Genomic DNA, 16,362 nt, shown 5'->3' on the forward strand with positions numbered 1-16,362 from the left:
TTTTTTTTTTTTTTTTTTTTTTTTTTTTTTTTTTTTTTTTTTTTTTTTTTTTGTTAAAAAGATCGTGCATGTTCTCTCCAAACTTATTTATATATATAAGACCTCAAAGAGTTAGTGCGAAAGGCCGGCCTCTTCCTAAGAATATGTCAAACTATACGGGCCAAACTAGCTAATTGCTACATTCCTAAGAAAACCATGAACTTATTCACCAAATTCTGACAACGAAAAATTATTAACCAAATACTGTGTATTAAAAAGTATGAAATTCTATTGCTAACTTTTTTTTTCTGTTTGACTTAATTCCCAAATTTTAACTCTAAAAAGTTTGTCTATATATTGATTAGATTTTCGAAATGCTCCATTAATACATCAATAAACACATTCGAAGAATAAAACTCAAGTACAATTTTATGAAAATCGTATTATTAATTTAATGTTAATAAAATCCTTCTTTGTTGCTTTTTCTAACCACCCAAAACAATAAACTCAATACATTCTTTTTATTTTGAATAAATAAACTCAATACATTCTTAATCTCTATTAGGATATGTCTCAATATATTCACGAAGATACGACTCTATCGTATTATGCAACTTGTACATGTATAAATACTACTCTTTACCATATGAATAAACACAACTTTACATTCTATTCTATTATATTTTATGGTATCAGAGCAGAAGATTCTGACCTAATTTTTTTTCTTTTGGCCGCCGTTGCATCCTTTGTGACCGCCGTCTTTTTCTATCTTCTATTTTCTCTCCTTTCATCGTGTTTCCGATGACATCAACTGTGGATCCTCCCTCTAGTCAACTTGCCGTGGCTACCACGACAACCAACCCTTACTCACTCGGAAGCTTCGATAACCCCGGTTCTCTCATCTCCTCCGTTGTGTTAAAAGAAGATAATTATCCTGAATGGGCTACTGAACTCCAAAACTCCCTTCAGGCAAAGCAGAAACTTGGCTTCATCGATGGCTCGGCCCCTAAACCGACCACTAACCCAGAACTTGCACAGTGGCTCGCGGCAAACTCCATGATCGTGGGTTGGATCCGTACGTCTATAGATCCTCGTATCCGCTCCATGTCTCTTTCATCTCCAAAGCTTCCACTTTGTGGGAAAGTCTCCGTGTCCGTTTCTCTGTTGGTAACGGAGTCCGCAAACAAGTTCTCAAGGATGAGATCGCTTTATGTAAACAAGATGGTCAACCAGTCCTTAAATACTATGGACGTCTCTCCAAGCTATGGGAAGAACTCCAGAACTACAAATCCAGTAGGGTTTGTCGTTGTGAGGCTGCTGCTGATTTCGCCAAAGAACGTGAGGATGATCAAATCCATCAGTTCCTTTTTGGTCTTAATCTCCCTCGGTTCTCTCACATACGATCCAAAATCACCGATGAGGATCCATTACCTTATCTTAACCAGGTCTACTCGAGAGTGATTCGTGAAGAACAAAACCTGGATGTGGCACGTCTCAAAGAAACAAGAAAACCTGAGGCGATTGGTTTTTCTGTTCAGTACGACCAGTCTTCAAAGGTTGCTGCTATCTCTGCTCCCAAACCTCGTGACTGTGTGTGCACTCATTGTCACCGTCAAGGACATGATGTGAGCGAATGCTTCTTACTTCACAGTTTTCCGGACTGGTAGTATGAGCAAAAGAACATTCCTCTCTCCATACCCGAACCAGGCGACTCCTCCCGCATTGACACCAAACCCGTTCAACGTGGTGGTCGCTCGAACAGGGGTACTGGTCGCGGTCGTGGACATGCTTACACTGCGCTGGCTGCCTCTTCTTCTACAACTAGTACTGATCAGATTTCTCAACTGATCTCACTTCTTCAAGCTCAACGCCCTAATGTGTCTTCTGAACAGTTATCGGGTAACACTTGTCTCTCTGATGTGATTCTCGATACTGGTGCTTCGCACCATATGACAGGAGACTATTCTATTTTACATGATGTTGTTGATATTATACCCTCCAATGTCACCAAACCCGATGGGACTGCGTCCCGTGCAACCAAGCGAGGCGTTATTCCTCTCAATTCTACTTATAAATTACGCGATGTCCTCTACGTTCCTGATTTTGATTGCACTTTGATCTATGTCTCTAAGCTTCTTAAACAAACAGGCTCTATTGCGATATTAACTGACACTTTGTGTTTCTTACAGGACCGTTTTTCGAGGACTTTAATTGGGGCGGAGGAAGAACGTGATGGAGTGTATTACTTTACGGGTGTCCTTGCTGCTCGGGTTTACACGGCTTCGTCGTCTCCCACCGTCTCTGGAGCTTTGTTGCATCAACGAATCGGACATCCCTCTTCTAGTGCTTTGTTTTCTTTACTGGAATTTAAACAATCTTCGCATGATGTTTGCGAGATTGCACGTTGTGACATTTTTTTTCGTGCTAAGCAAACACGTGATTCTTTTCCTATTAGTATCAATAAAACAATGGAATGTTTTTCTTTGATTCATTGCGATGTCTGGGGTCCATACCGAACTCCTTCTACTACCAGTGATGTTTATTTTCTTACCATTGTCGACGATTACTCACGCTCTGTTTGGACCTATCTTATGTCCGCTAAGTCCGAGGTTTCTTATCTCATTCGAAATTTCTGTGCTATGACCGAAAGGCAATTCAGTAAACCTGTTCGTGTTATTCGCAGTGACAATGGTTCTGAGTTCATGTGCCTTACTTCTTATTTTCAAGAACACGGCATTCTGCACCAAACATCGTGTGTAGATACTCCACAACAAAACGGACGTGCTGAGCGTAAACACCGTCACATTTTAAATGTGGCTCGTGCTTGTCTTTTTCAAGGCAACCTTCCCGTTAAGTTTTGGGGAGAGAGCATTCTCACCACCACTCATCTTATTAACTGAACCCCATCCTCTGTTTTGAATGGCAAAACTCCATATGAAGTTCTATTTGGTACTCGTCCCTCTTATGACATGCTACAGACATTTGGGTGCTTGTGCTATGCACACATTCGTCATCGTGACAAAGACAAGTTCGGGTCTCGCAGTCGTAAGTGTATTTTTCTCGGTTACCCCCATGGAAAGAAAGCTTGGCGTGTTTATGATCTTGAAACGTGCAAGATTTTCGTGAGTCGCGATGTACGGTTTCAGGAGGATGTGTTTCCTTATGTTGATCCACCACAACCATCTCCCTCGCTACCATCTCCACCTTTGGTTATCGACGAGGATGACTGGTTTGCTCCCGTGGACTCTACTATCTCTGTCCCCTCGCAGGCTCCGGCTGTGGTTGTTAATTCTCCGGTGCAGGCTGACTCGTTACCCGAACCAATTTCACCAACCGCCACTGTTGTTTCTCCTCCGACTCCCTTGAGTCCACTTACTTCTACTACTGCAGCTGACTCTGTTTCCGACCCGGTTGACTCTGGTAGCACGTCACCTGGTCTTCCTGAATTACTTGGCAAAGGGCATCGGGTTAAGAAGCCCTCCATCTTACTCAAGGATTGCTTCGTACCCCCAATACACTCTACTTCTCACGTTCTCTTCCCTGGTATCCCCACGTCTTCCTCCTCGAACTCGGTTTCTGGTAAGGTGTTATATCCTTTATCCCACTATTTATCTAATGCTGATTTTTCAGCGAATCACATCGCATTTCTCGCGGCCATCCTCGACAGTACGGAGCCCAAACATTTCAAGGAATGGTGTGATGCTATGCAAAAAGAAATCGAGGCTCTTGAGGCTAACCATACATGGGACTTAACTGATCTCCCGGCTGGGAAGCATGCTATCAACTGCAAATGCGTTTACAAGCTTAAATTTCACTCTGACGGATCTCGGGAGCGTCATAAAGCCCGTTTGGTTGTTAAAGGAAATCATCAAAAGGAAGGTACCGACTTTAAGGAGACTTTTGCTCCAGTTGCGAAAATGACAACGGTTTGGTCTCTCCTGCCTGTTGCTGCTGCAAAAAATTGGGAAGTACATCAGATGGATGTTCACAATGCCTTCCTGCATGGTGATCTTGAGGAGGAGGTTTACATGAAGTTACCTCCTGGTTTTAAGTGCTCTGACATGAACAAGGTTTGTCGTCTAAGGAAATCCCTATATGGTCTTAAACAGGCGCCTCGGTGCTGGTTTGCAAAGCTGTCTACGGCTCTTCGCAATATTGGCTTTACTCAAAGCTACGACGATTACTCCTTGTTCACTTATAAAAACGGGTCGAACTATATACATGTTCTGGTCTATGTCGACGTTTTCATCGTTGCCGGCAATGATCTTGATGCCATCAATCATTTTAAGGCTCAGCTTCACAAGTGTTTTCATATGAAGGATCTTGGAAAGATAAAATACTTCCTTGGTATCGAAGTCTCGCGTGGACCAGAAGGTTTTTGTTTCTCGCAATGCAAGTATGCGTTAGACATCATCAAAGAGGCTGGTATGCTTGCCTGCAAGCCTTTGGCTGTTCCTATGGAGTTGAATCACAAGCTTGGTTCTGTTGAATGTCCTGCATTTGCTAATCCCGAACAGTATCGACGCCTTGTTGGTCGTTTCATCTATCTCACTATAACCAGACCCAATCTTTGTTATGCTGTGCATATCTTGTCCCAGTTCATGCATGCTCCTCTTGTCGCTCATTGGGAGGCGGCTCTCCGCCTTGTAAGCTACCTTAAGGGCTCGTCCGAACAGGGAATTTTTCTTTGATCCGACAGTCTTTTGTCTCTCACGGCCTATTGTGATGCTGATCATGGAGCGTGTCCTCGCACCCGTCATTCTCTCTCTGCTTATATTATGTAACTTGGCGACTCTCCGATCTCTTGGCGGACCAAGAAACAAGATACTGTGTCTTCTACTCTGCTGAAGCTGAATATCGATCCATGGCCTTTGCTCTCAAGGAGATCAAATGGTTGAAGGCTCTGCTCTCGACTCTTGGTGTTGAGCACTCACATCGTATTCCTCTGTTTTGCGATAGTCAAGCGGCTATTCACATTGCTGCCAACCCTGTTTTCCATGAAAAGACCAAGCACATTGAACGCGACTGCCATCAAGTTCGTGACGCGGTTCAAGACAAGTTAATCTCTACTGAACACATTTCTACACATGATCAAGTTGCTGATCTTCTAACCAAATCTCTACCTCGACTGGTGTTTGATTATCTATTGTCCACGTTGGGTATTCGCAATTACTACTTACCAACGTGAGGGGGGTATTAGGATATGTCTCAATATATTCACAAAGATACGACTCTATCGTATTAGGCAACTTGTACATGTATAAATACTACTCTTTACCATATGAATAAACACAACTTTACATTCTATTCTACTATATTTCAATCTCTCTCTTTCTCTTACAATGGAACTTGCTCGAAAGGACCGGCATGCGATGATAGTAGGAGATGGGTTACAAAAGCACAACAGAAACACTTCGATGTCAAATATTCATAGTCGTCCTTATCCTTATAACCCCATTCCTTTTCTCTCTATACCCAAATTAGGTCTACAAGTAAGTACCGTCATTGCTGGTTGCAGTCTTTTCATCACAGTTTTGCTTCTTTTTTGGCCTCTAAAACAATTAAATCGAGAGAACTTTTCAAATATTTAAGAGAGAGTGAGAGAAGCTAACGAGTTTCTTAAGAGAAGCTAACGAGTTTCCAAGCCGAGAGAGAAGCTCACTCCAAATGGATTTATCTGAGACAAATTGAGGAAGGCGTTCGTTAAGTAAATGTCCAGAATTCAATAATTAGAGGAGGGAGACCAGAATCCTACACTTTCTTTCATAGAAATGCTGATGTGAGAAACTCATTCAATTCCATAAGATCAATCTCACTTCCAAATGGGGAACTTGAAATATATCTAGTCATTTCATGAACATTGTAGCGCCAAAGACTCTTCCTCCTATCTTGATTCTTCTGAGCTGGTTACAAAGCCTACAATCAAAGAAATGAAACTATTCTATATATGTCCATTATTCCATCTTCTGAGGAAATTCAAAGAGTTTAGATGAAGCTAAATAAAAAAAGCACCGGGACCAGACGGTTTAACCTCAGGTTCTTTCAATGCTTCATGGTCAATTCTGTGAAAAGAATTGCTGGATTCAGTGCAACACTTCCTCCCATTATCACCAATAATACTACAATTCTCACCTTGATTCTAAAGAAGCGAGGTGCTTCTTTCCTTGCAGATTATAGACCTGGTTCATGTAGCAATACAATTTATGAGTTCATATCTAAGCTACTAGTTGCCAAACTGAAACCAATTATTCAAGATGTGATTTTGCCAAGTCAAACTGCATTTGTAAAAAACTAGAGTATTTTGGCTGGAGAACTCGTGCAAAGGTATCATAAGGAGAAGGGGCCTAAACGCATGCATAGTGATGGAGGTTGATCTTGCAAAAGCGTTTGACACAATAAGATGGGAAGTATTATTTGGTTGCTTGAGAAGTTTAAACGTGCTTGAAGAGTATCTACAGTGGCTAGAGGATTGTGTAGACACCACTAGTGTTTCAGTTGGGTATAATGGTGCAATCCATGGATATTTCAAAGGAAAAAGCGGTCTAAGATAAGGTGATCCTCTGTCTCCCTATCTCTTTGTAATAGCCATGAATTGCATATCGTATATGCATATTAATGCAGCAGAAGAGGATGACCTATTTACTTATCATTACAAATGCAAGAATTCTAAGTTAACACACCAATGGAAGCCATTTGCACTCGTTGAGAGCTTTGCTTTAAAAGAGAGCTTCCTTTGTGGTGATCGCGGGTGAGTTTATGAGGAAACACTCTGCCCTCACCTCATGCCCTAAAAGCACAAAACACATAAATTGTTCTCATAATTCTCGACATGCTTATAAATTATAATTATGAGTTCAAAACTGTCGTTTCATTTTTAGTTTCTACTAGACAGTAGTTTAGGGTTCATTGTGACAAAGGTAAATATTATTTTAATATTTTTTCTGGTTCTCAATGGAATCATTTTTTCTGCTTATAAAATTAAAATGAAAAATAAAGAAAATTTTATCATTAGTTTTGGAGTTTTCAATTTTGATTTAGAAGACATATATATTCTAAGTTTTAATTAGGATGAAATTCCTTATCATTTGAACAAGGACACTGCACTTTTATTTATTTAATTTAGAAATACACTGTACTTTAATTAATGTATTTATTTATTTTTTCCCTTTTTATGGAAATAAGCATATAAATGTAATTTTTAAGACACAAATCTATAGTTGTTTTCTACAAATGTTAACAATTATTTTTGTCTTAATATTTTTATGAAAGGGAATAACAATAAATAATGTGTTTAAAAACAATTTATCAAAGATAATTTACTAAACAATATCTGCCTCAAGATATTTTTCCTTATAATAATTTTTATTTAATTTGTTAAATACATTCTTTTAATTTTTTCATATTTTCCTAATTCTCTATAACTCCTACATAATTTATAATTTATTATTTTAAGGTATTCATATCAAAACTTTAAATAAATTATTTATCCACATAAGCAATATAAAAAGGTTACTTGGGAAAGAAAATCAGTAACTATTTAGTAAAAATGTTAATAGGCTTTATTTTTTGATGTATTCTTTAAAACAAAATTGCAATATATAATGGGTGTGTGCATGCCCGGCCCACGGAGGAAGCCACTGAAGCTAAAGATTCGGACCTAAATTTTTGAAGGTCCTTTTCACTTAAAAATCTGCTAAACAAAAGACTTATTTTTTGTAGGGTATGTATAAGGACTTTTTTATTTAGATGTAAAAAGCTTTTTTTTATTTTGTAGGATATGTAAAAGGGGCTTTAAATATAAGTTGTGACCTTCTATAGAAAATCTAAAACTTTTGTAATAGGTGAAAAAGGTACATTTTTAGATTTTTGAGTAGGACACTCGTGAATGTTGGGCCGGCACTTGGTGTGTGCATGCATATCACTAATTCATAACATTTTCGTCAAGATCGTATTCCTTGTGTAATATTGTAGGTGAAAACATGATCAATACTTTACCGTATGATTTGCTTGTGCAAATATTGTTGCTTGTCCCAACAAAAGATGCAGTGGCTACCATGATTTTGTCAAAACGGTGGTTGTCAATTTGGACGATGATACTAGAACTCGATTACAAAGAGAGCGACGACGTTATTGGTGGTGAACGCAAAAGTGTTTGGCAGTTTCTTTATAACACTTGTGGAGTGTCTTACAGAAGCACTGCCACCTGGTTCTGAAAGTTTAACAGCTCGGGATCTATGGAGTGATGGGACTGGTTGGGATCTCCCGCACATATCACCGTTTGTGTCAGATTATACTCGATTTGAGCTCATGGCGGTCGTGTTGGATAGTTTTACTGGAGATAAGGATCGATTGTCATGGGGGGAGAGTCCCGAAAGTAAATTCACAGTTAAGTCTGCATATAGTCTCCTGACAAAAGCGGATGCACCAGGACATAACATGTCAAGCTTTTATCAGCGGATATGGCGGGTAGTAGCACATGAAAGGGTTAAGTTGTTTCTCTGGTTAGTTGTGCAGCAGGCAATTATGACAAATGCAGAGCGTAAGCGGAGGCACACTTATGTGATTCAGATGTGTGCACAGTTTTTTTGTGGGGGTATAGAAACAATCATTCACGTACTTCGAGACTGCCCAACAATGGCTGGACTGTGGACACTTATTATCCCGCCTAGCAAACGACGAGGGTTTTTGACTACCTCTTTGTTTGAATGGGTGTTTGAGAATCTGAAACATGGACTTGCGACCAAGGAAGGGGACTGGTCCACGACCTTTGCTATGGCCGTATGGTGGAGCTGGAAATGGAGGTGTTGTGATGTGTTTGGTGATAATAGGATGTGTCGCAATCGGGTTCGCTTCATTAAAGACCTTGCTGTGGAAGTTACTTTGGCAAACTCACGAAATTGTGTGCAGAGTAGTTAATATTGGGTGTTGTAGCAGTCCCTCGATATCAAGGGAACCCTAAAACATTCCAACCAATCGGGTGTTTACACACGCCCTTTCCAAAAATAGACAACTTCTAACTATTTATAGAACGTTCTATTTGTTTGCAACCACACTTTCCATAAATAGCCAAGCTCTAACTCCCTTAAAACTTTCTATTTTAGAAACTTTCTATTTATGGCTATTGTAACGCCCCGACCGCCACCTCTTAGTAGGCCCCATGTCTAATCCCAGTCCATGGGCCCACCTTCTTTAATGGGCCTCACGTCCTCTCGCTAGTCCCGTGAGCTCATCTCTATCCGACGGCCGGTTTGCAACGTCCGGGAGATTCTAAAGACTTGTTACAGTTCCTACAAATCACCACATGATCTTTCTCTGTGTTTTGTCCTCACTCACACAGTTCCAACAATCAGTTCTCAGAAGGTCACCCATCTTAAGACTACTCCAGGTCAAGCACACTTAACTCTGGGGTTCTCTCAGTTACTTTGACCGAAAAGTTACCGTGGAATCTCATTGAAGGCTCGAAGATGATGATTCTAGGACTCCATACCACATGAAAATTGACTAACTACTCATAATCAATTCCATCACACAACATCATGCATCAAACAATAGGAAAATAATTCAACCAATTAAATTCCTAAACCACTCTAAACCATCCATTAACCCGCCCTAGAACCGTAAGGGCTCTGATACCAAACTGAAACAACCTGAACCATTTTTGTAATAATAATAATATAATTAATTACCCTATAATATTTAATTACAACCCACACAATAAACCAACAATAAATCAACATGCACAGCGGAAGACATACTAAACTAACTCTAATATATTAAAATACAATACCAATCATAACCAATATAAACCAACAACCTAGCATGCTTCTAAACCAGGTTTCAACATAAATAACCTAACCAATAATACAACCGAGACTCTAAATCATCCTCCTCCTCATCGCCATGATTCCACGCTACACATGCATTACCTGCACCACAAACAAAATGAGATGCGTGAGTATTACTAGAAATACCCATTAAGGCTACCCTCCCATCTACGATCTATACACACAAGCAAATCAAGAGTACAACCACAAATAAAACATAACAAACTAGTCATTATAATAAAACCCCCAATAACACATTCACCACACCTACTCATCATCACACAAAACAAGTCATACAACCCATTCGCTCAGATAAGCTCATGGTCACGCACTCACCTTAACAAGCTGATTCTAACAACAAAACTAATCAGGAGAAACTCTCCTTGCGTCTACAACAGTCCGGAAACGTCCGTTAACTATCAAATCCCTTCGATGAAAAGCTAGCCCTAGACGTCACGAAGCCTCCCACAAAAATCTTGTGCCGGTCAGAAACTAGACGAGGCCACGATCTCAGTTACAATCCCCGATGGTCCCAACTCGCTTATGAGAAAACGTGTCCCACGAAACTTCCGAAACGATTTGAGCAGTCTGATCCTCCTTCTCTCAAACCCCGACAGTTCTGTTTCTCTCTTTACTCTAAGGAAAAAGTTTGATCTCCTTCTCTTTCTCCTTTACACCAAATAACCAAGAGTTCTCTCTCTTTTTATCCTTCTCTCTGATCAGAACAATGTTGACAACAGCCACCCAGCAAAGGAGAAGAAAGCGTCACTTGATTAATAATAGGATTTCTGGTTTAATTAAATTAAACCAAGATTTACCTAAACTGGAATTAATTAAACCATTCTTTGATTTAATTAATAAATCGACCAGCTTAGCAAACCAACCAGAAATTAAACCGACTCATCTCTAGTTCTCGATATAAACTTCAATATTCATATTTTTTTTGGGACATAGGCGTTACATAACGCAAACAATGAGGTATGTGCTAATTATAATTACGAAAATAGTTAAAGTTACAAGCTGGGAATATTCATATCTTTTCTAACTGTGATATAAAAGGTTTAGTTTGCATTTAGATGAAAAGTTACAAGCAGTTCATTGCAAGCTATTTAGTCTAGTGGTGTATTTTACTTGCAGATAGTTGTATATATTGTTTTAAATGTACTTAATTCTCAAAATTAGTTATGGCTTACTGGCCATACAACTTTTGTTTTGGCCACAAGTGAATCATACATATAAGAATGTTTAAATATTTAAAGGTAAAACTACCCATTTCAACAAATTTCTCACAAGCATCATATTCAAAAACATGGTTTTGGGTGAATTGTTCTTCATATGTCTTTTCCATCTTTCAGCTGAGTTTCTCTTCCATAACAGCTTCCACCAAGACAATTTTCACTGCAAAATCAAAGCCATAAGAACAACCAAATCCTTTATGAGTTTTTGTGTTTTTGAAATCCATTGTTATTAGCTCGGTTCTCTTTTTCTTTTTTTGAAGTTTGTTGTGCACATAGAAGTTCAAAAAAAAAAAACCACCTGGAGCTTAGGGTCGTACTCAAACTTTCCAATCTCAATAAAATCATCAGCGGTTAGATTGTAAAGACTTTGCTGAAAATGCAAGAAACAAACAAGATATCTAACTTAGAGTTGCATCATCTTGTTTGTTCTCAAGTAATACCAATCAAAACGTCAACTGATATACCTGCTGAATTTGGTCTATATCAATCGGAGCTTTCATTTTCGGCACATCCACATTTGCAGGTGTATTCAGTTGCCCATGTACGACACCTTGTGGCGACATACCCTAAAACATAACAGAATAGTTTAAGAAGAGAATATTAGCATAATTAACATGGATAACATACATTATGTAAAATATAAACACAAATTTAGTTGATTTCATAAGGTAAGATTGCAAAAGATGAGAATATAACATGATGGTAGACAGAGCATTTTTCAAAAAATACATGATCAGCAAGTTTATCATAAATATCCGAAGTTTTTAAGGCTTCATATATATCACAACGTCGGATGGTGGTGCGAGAGTGTGATTGAGTTTGTGTCCAGGCACGGAGGGTTACCTCCTGAATGAAAATGTCACAAGCTTTAGCCAAAAGAACAGGACTATTCCAACCGACCATCTGAAAAAATAAATTGATTACACTCAACAATTCTGTTTTTCCAATAAAATCAATAAAACAACATATTTTTATTTGTCACCCCTATTTCATGATTATTTGAACAGTAAAATCACTAACAATAACATTATCTAAATTTAACAAGAGATTTTTTGTTTATCATAATGGAAATTTTGAAAAACTCCGAGCAAAATCAACAAAAATCATAGGATTATCGAAAGAGACAATATATGTGAATTTATAAACCTTGACTTGAGGATTGGATTTCATAACTCGTTTGATCCTCGTATGAGGTAAATCAACCTTTTCCTGCAACCCTGTATTCACCAGAATAACTCAGAGAGTTTGGATAAGGGTAAGCGGGAAAATATATTTGAGATATAATTATGTTATATAAATATGTTTTTTTTTTCTGTGATAATGCTCTTAACAATACTGAAATGAATTACCAGTGGAATTATGGTAAGCCCAAAACATCTCCAAATCTTGTTTTAGAATATCTCTCTGCCAAAAAAAAAATAATTTTACAATTTTAGTGTAGACCATCATACCAAAATGTTGAATACATGAGAAAAAAGATTTCAAGCAAAAATAGGACAAAATGATGATCAATTTACCTCCCGGTTCGCAGGACAAGAAGGCTTTCTTTGATCAACTCTTTTCCTTCCGCTATGCACAGAAGGCTTGCCATATTCGATCATCAAGCAAGATTCTTGCACAGAATGATTTGGAATCACAGTTGATGTTGCAATGACTGGTCTCACCATGTTATATTTTAAAACAGATAAACAAAAACAATGAAGATGATGAAGAGAGATTTTGTGAAAAGCACCTATATATATATCAACCTAGAGCCATAACAAATAATAATTATCATTAAAACTCTACCAATATAACTAGATTCACTACCTAATTGAGAGTCCTAAAGAGGGAAAACAACTGATTATAAAATTAATATTTTGAAAATTGGATTATGTATACCTATTTGGGCTCATGAGGTTTGAATAAGAAAATCAGTCGCGAACGTTTTCCGTGAAGGTCACGCGCCATGACAACTGGTCATCATGATTTTTCTACGTGGCGCGTGGCTTTCATAAAATACTTTCTTGACTAGTTATTCCTTATACAAGCTACACAAGCTCAAAGAGCTATAGATTTACCAAAGTTGTAGAATTAATGTTCCAATGAGTTTTTTCCCTCCTTAAGATTCTTAATACAAGTATTGAATCTAATTATATTAGCATTCTCTTAAATGATAATTACTGTTTGTTATGGCTCTAGCTCGATATATATATATATGTGTGCTTTCCACAAAAGCTCTCTTCATCATCTTCATTGTTTTCGATTATCTGTTTTTGGAATATAACATGGTGAGACTGGTCATTGCAACCTCAACTGTATTTCCAAACCAATATGTGCAAGAATCTTGCATGATGATGGAATATGGAGTCTTCAGTGCATAGCGGAAAAAAAATAGTTGATCAAAGAAGGCCTTCTTGTCCTGCGAACTGGGAGGTAAATCCATCATCATTTTCGCTTGTTTTAGCTTGAAATCTTTTTTATTCATGTATTCAACCTTTTGGTGTGATGGCTACACTAAAATTGTAATAAGGTCAAAATGTTCACATGAATCACAAGCCAATAGCTTATGTTAGGCATGGGATTATAAACCAAACATAAATAACCGAACCAAACCAAACTGATATTTTAGATGTTCGGTTCGGTTTCGGCTATCGCGGCTGAACCGATCGGTACAATTTTTTTTTTCAAAAAACCAAAAAATTTTGGTTATTTCGGTTCAGTAACCGGTTAACCGAATTTTTCTATTTTTTTTTTTTTTATTTTTATTTTATTTTTAGGAAAAAATTTAACAAAACTGAAATTTACCCCTAAAATAACCGAACAACCCAAAAAAACCGAAAAACCTGAAATTAGTTCTAAATAACCGAAAAATTCAATTTTTTTTGTTTTAAAACAAATTTCGGTTTTGTTAAATAACCGAAAAAATCAAAACCTTTTTAGAACAAAATAAACTCTTCTTCCAAAGCTAACACTACCTAAGAGGATGTTGTTTTTTTATACCTGATAAAGTCTCTTCAACCATTGCCTCTCCTTCATCATCTTGATTTTCACTACCAAGACATCCATCCATGTCATGTTGTTCATTAATTAGTTAAAATTTGCTCCTCCAGACATGGCATTCATATTGTCTAAATTTGGTGTTATCATTTCTGTTATCTCCATTTTCCAAAAGAAATAAATCACCTCCTGTAAAAAACAAAGCATGAACATTTTAGAAATGTTATAAGGACAACAAACTGAAAGTTATCACGTTAGAATCATACCATCGACAGAATGAAAAAATTAAATGGTTCACATCTATACTATTAAAGCAGAAGTACTCTCTAGAGTAAAAATGGACCATGACTTGGTTTTGGTAGATTTTTCATTAAAAATGATTAGAGAATCACAAAATTTAATCTAACTAACCTATAGTTTCGATTTTGACAAATGACGAAAATGCCCTCGGTCGATTACTTTAAAAAAAACGGGTCGGGACGCGGATCCTTAAAAAAACCGACAATAGAAGGAAAATAACCACCGGATCTGTTTGTGTTCGAGAATAATATTTTTCGGATCCAGTTTATTATTTAATTCAAGATTAGTTAATTAAGATCCCAAACAAACCCATTCGTTATAGGCAAACACTCTGATTTCATAAATTTTAATACCGAAGAATTTGAATATTTACTTAATTACCGAAACATATCATAACAAATATTAATTTAAAAGGAAATTTTTCTGATTCAGTTAAAATCTTATAAAACGAATATTCAAGTTACCATATTTTGTTTAATTCCTTGATTTCCGATGTTACAATTATGAACTAATCTTTTACGATCAAATTTTCAAAGGAATATTCGTTTATCAGTTGTAACGAATCAAGCAAGTAAATATATTTTGCGTATATTCCTGATATCAAATCTTAACTTATAAGTGATAACCTAAATCAATGAATTATAACTATAAATATATTGAGAACTTTCTATTGGATTATTATACTAAAATAACGATTTTTACTTCGTTACACAAAATGATGGCTCTACCCCTATCTTACACTCCTTTGAAAGACCTAAAACCATACAAAAACGCTTGGCGTATTCAAGTCAAAATTCTCCACAGTTGGAAAATGAATACCGCTAAACTTGGTGAATCACTCGAACTAATTCTCGCTGACGAAACAGTATGTATTTTAAGTATAGATTTATTATTCTTTTGCTAATATATTAATATCAATTCATTCTAAGAGTTTTTTTTTTGTTTTATATAGGGTGACAAAATAGGAGCTTCTATCAGAAAGGATCATATCAAAAAGTTTGAATCTGAATTGAAGCCTGGATCTTGGAAAGTTATATCAACTTTTGGTTTGAATCTCTGTACATCCTACTTGCGTCCTTCTCTTATTAAGTATAAGATTAGTACCAGATATGGTACCACAATTATTCCTTCTGAAAATGTATCTGATGATCATTACCTATCATTCACATCGTTTGATAGTATACTTGCTGGAAATCTTGACAAAAATCTCCTGCTAGGTAATTTCATAATACATATATTTTGTTACTAATTTACAAAGATGATTTTATTAATAGTTGTATTATTTATATTTACAGACGTTATTGGTCAAGTAGTCAGTTCTGGAGGTTTAGAAGAAATCACAAGTCGTAACAACATTACCAGGAAGAAAATTGAGTTTGAGATAAGAGACACTGAGTAATATTATAAATCTAAATATATATTTTTAGATTTTTTTTGTTCATAACAAAAATAATATATATATTTTCATGCTTATACATTATACTATTTAAAATCTATTTTATATAGATTTTCATGCTTATACGTTATACTATTTTAATATAATCTATGTCTGTTAAAATTCTTATTTAGGGATAAACGATTATCATGTACTCTATGGGAAACCTACGCTGAAGCTTTAGATCGTGCTATCAATGATTCAAGTGATGGAATGGTTATGTGTTTCCTACGCTTTGTTAAACAAAACAGCTATAAAGGTAACAGTACGCATAATATTTATACATTTAATTTCTAGGGCACAGAATATTTATCAAAAGTATTTTTAGAAAACATTTAACTACTGTATCATATTTATATTTCATTTCAGAAAAACGATACATTGAGAATGCTTTCGATTCTTCTATCTTGATGATCAATCCTCAGTTACCAGAGATGGAGGCTTTTCATAACATGTAAATTCAAATAGCTATGAAATTATTAATAAACAATATGTTTCATTATGATTTACTATTCCACTTTTTCATTTTAGTCTTCCTGCGGATCAATTGGCTTTAACAGTTACCAATTCTGGTGGAAAGAGAGTTTATAACCCGTCTGGCTCCAAG

The 16,362-nt window shown here is 36.7% G+C and overlaps 2 protein-coding genes across 2 annotated transcripts in view; one reads left to right on the forward strand and one right to left on the reverse strand.

Moving 5' to 3' along the window:
- Window positions 11,135-12,708, reverse strand: LOC104733606 (nuclear transcription factor Y subunit C-8-like). Its single transcript, XM_019233597.1, has 7 exons — window positions 12,559-12,708; window positions 12,391-12,445; window positions 12,188-12,258; window positions 11,885-11,944; window positions 11,506-11,607; window positions 11,365-11,411; window positions 11,135-11,201 (listed from the first exon to the last, which is right to left on the reverse strand). Exons 1-7 carry the CDS (start codon window positions 12,706-12,708, stop codon window positions 11,135-11,137), a joined length of 552 nt encoding a protein of 183 aa, XP_019089142.1.
- Window positions 15,039-16,362, forward strand: part of LOC104733607 — a 6,269-nt gene continuing 4,945 nt past the window's right edge. The window contains exons 1-6 of the mRNA XM_010453174.1: window positions 15,039-15,185; window positions 15,273-15,537; window positions 15,616-15,715; window positions 15,890-16,014; window positions 16,125-16,209; window positions 16,287-16,327. Of these exons, the coding sequence (XP_010451476.1) occupies window positions 15,039-15,185; window positions 15,273-15,537; window positions 15,616-15,715; window positions 15,890-16,014; window positions 16,125-16,209; window positions 16,287-16,327 (763 nt within the window). The remainder of the gene's footprint in view (window positions 15,186-15,272; window positions 15,538-15,615; window positions 15,716-15,889; window positions 16,015-16,124; window positions 16,210-16,286; window positions 16,328-16,362) is intronic.

This window comes from Camelina sativa, chromosome 12 (genome assembly GCF_000633955.1).
Source record: "Camelina sativa cultivar DH55 chromosome 12, Cs, whole genome shotgun sequence".
Lineage (NCBI taxonomy): Eukaryota > Viridiplantae > Streptophyta > Magnoliopsida > Brassicales > Brassicaceae > Camelina > Camelina sativa.